We start from the raw sequence: 1,871 nt of genomic DNA on the forward strand, positions 1-1,871 counted from the left end.
AACCACACCTGATACAATTTCAATTTCAAAGTTGATAGGATACACAGATAAAATAATATCAATGACAGACAATTTTTAGAGCCGAACAATGGAAAGACTCCCTTCATATAATAAAAAACAGGACAAGGAGCCAAAAAGAGACTCCATTAATATATCTATTTCAGACCCTTTCCTAAATGAAATCTTCCTAACAAACCCCCACAAAAGCACGAATGATATTAGGCATATTTAATGGTTTTATATCCATCGAATACTGTGAGTATCATCTAACTGTTCACTTCAAACATTTAAAAAACAAGCCTCTCAGCTCTCAAAAAATGGCAATCTGGCCGTTTATTTTGAATATCATCAACAACAACGGCCGTCGTAAGGTTACTAAAAGTCATATTTGCCATTTCGGCTCTGGGAGTACAGAGTCTTTGCTTGGCGAAGCTCGTCTTGTATTTCCATCTGGCTGGGGTTGGCCTCCTTGGCTTTCTCCAAACATTCGCATGCCGCCGCATACTGCTTCAGCCCGACCAGAGCGCGGCCTTTCCTGTAGAGCGCTTTGAGATTGCCGGAATCGATCCCAAGGACCTTGTTTGAATCTTCCAGCGCCAGCTCATATTCCTTCACCCGAAGCCTCGTCTCCGCTCGGTTGGAATAGGCGTGCAGGAGGCAGGTATTGAAACTATTATTGTCATTTGAAGACCCCTTCCGGAGCTGAAGCAGAGCGGCGTCGATGCATTTCGTATAATGTTCGGCCGCTGCGACCCATCGTTTATCTCTGAAGAAGTCGTTGCCCTTCTTCCTCAACTCCTCTACGTCGGCATGCAACAGGCTCTCCGCCTGCTTCACCTTCGGAGTCACGAGGATCTCGACGTTCGGAGGGTTGTCGACACGGATAGCGAGGCCACCGTCGGCGGCGCACTTAAAGTACGGCTCCCTGATGGCCACCTTGGCTCCCTTAGGGTAAAGCCTCTGAAGGTTCGTCTGCGAATGAGCCGCATTGTATATTGCCAGCCTGATGGCAAGGCGATGATCGTCCTCAACCATTGTCATGATACCGCTTATCCTGAAGGCCTCGGCGCAGAGAGTACCGTAGAGCACCCGGCCGCGGTGGACTCGGCCAACCTCCAATTGGGTAAAGGAAATGGGCTTTAATCTTTCCAGCGGAATCGAAGAAGCTCCGCCACTGCTGGTAATGGGATTTGTCAAGGACAAGCGTGCTTGAAAATTGTATGCCAATAGCTCACGGGCTGAGTCGTGGAGTTGGAGAAGGGCTTGCTTGTCGAACCTCTCAGAGGCGTCTACAGCTGAAATAGGGGAAAGCGAGGCCATTAAGTGATACAGGTAGGTTCTCCCTCCTTGTGCGAACAAAATCAAAATGAACCAGTCACCACCGTCGTTTTCTTTGTTGAGCTACGAATTTGTTTCGTCCGCGAAATGATATTTAAAGTGAAAAGAAGAAACGTTAGTAGACCACACATCACCACTTCTGACACCGTTTACAGGAGTGATGGGTTGGAATTCGAAAACGGAAGACGTTATCGTGATTAACGGGGACTGCCGTTGTTTACCGGACACGAGCCGATCTTGCCACGTATATATTTTGATATAAGTTTCCATTTTTTCACCGTTCATGTCATACAGCCTGTTGATATAAAAAAATATTTACTGATATTCGGTGATAAGAATATCATTTTATTAATTTAATTACACCCTAAAGCAGGATAATATTTAACCCCGGGTTCAAATAATAGGTTACAGTTTACCGTTCAGAGGTTGAAAAGTGATATTACACCATTATAGGGTTGTGAATTTTAATTTTAAAAAATCGGAAACTCTTAAGACCGTTTGCGCTCGTGGAGTGAACCTTCTTTCTATTATTA

General features: G+C 45.2%; 1 protein-coding gene across 1 annotated transcript; it reads right to left on the reverse strand.

The window, feature by feature from the left end:
* Positions 1-375: 375 nt before the first annotated feature.
* LOC149196001 (methyltransferase FGSG_00040-like) lies at positions 376-1,320 on the reverse strand. The gene has a single exon (XM_089408097.1). It carries the CDS (start codon positions 1,318-1,320, stop codon positions 376-378), a length of 945 nt encoding a protein of 314 aa, XP_089264223.1.
* Positions 1,321-1,871: the final 551 nt, after the last annotated feature.

This window comes from Pinus tabuliformis, chromosome 2_2, assembly GCF_031772625.1.
Source record: "Pinus tabuliformis cultivar Carrire ecotype Pingquan chromosome 2_2, CPIR1, whole genome shotgun sequence".
NCBI lineage: Eukaryota > Viridiplantae > Streptophyta > Pinopsida > Pinales > Pinaceae > Pinus > Pinus tabuliformis.

Bases quoted from the DNA above. Each gene is read 5' to 3' on its own strand.
- LOC149196001 (XM_089408097.1), bottom strand. From the start codon at position 1,320: ATGGCCTCGCTTTCCCCTATTTCAGCTGTAGACGCCTCTGAGAGGTTC.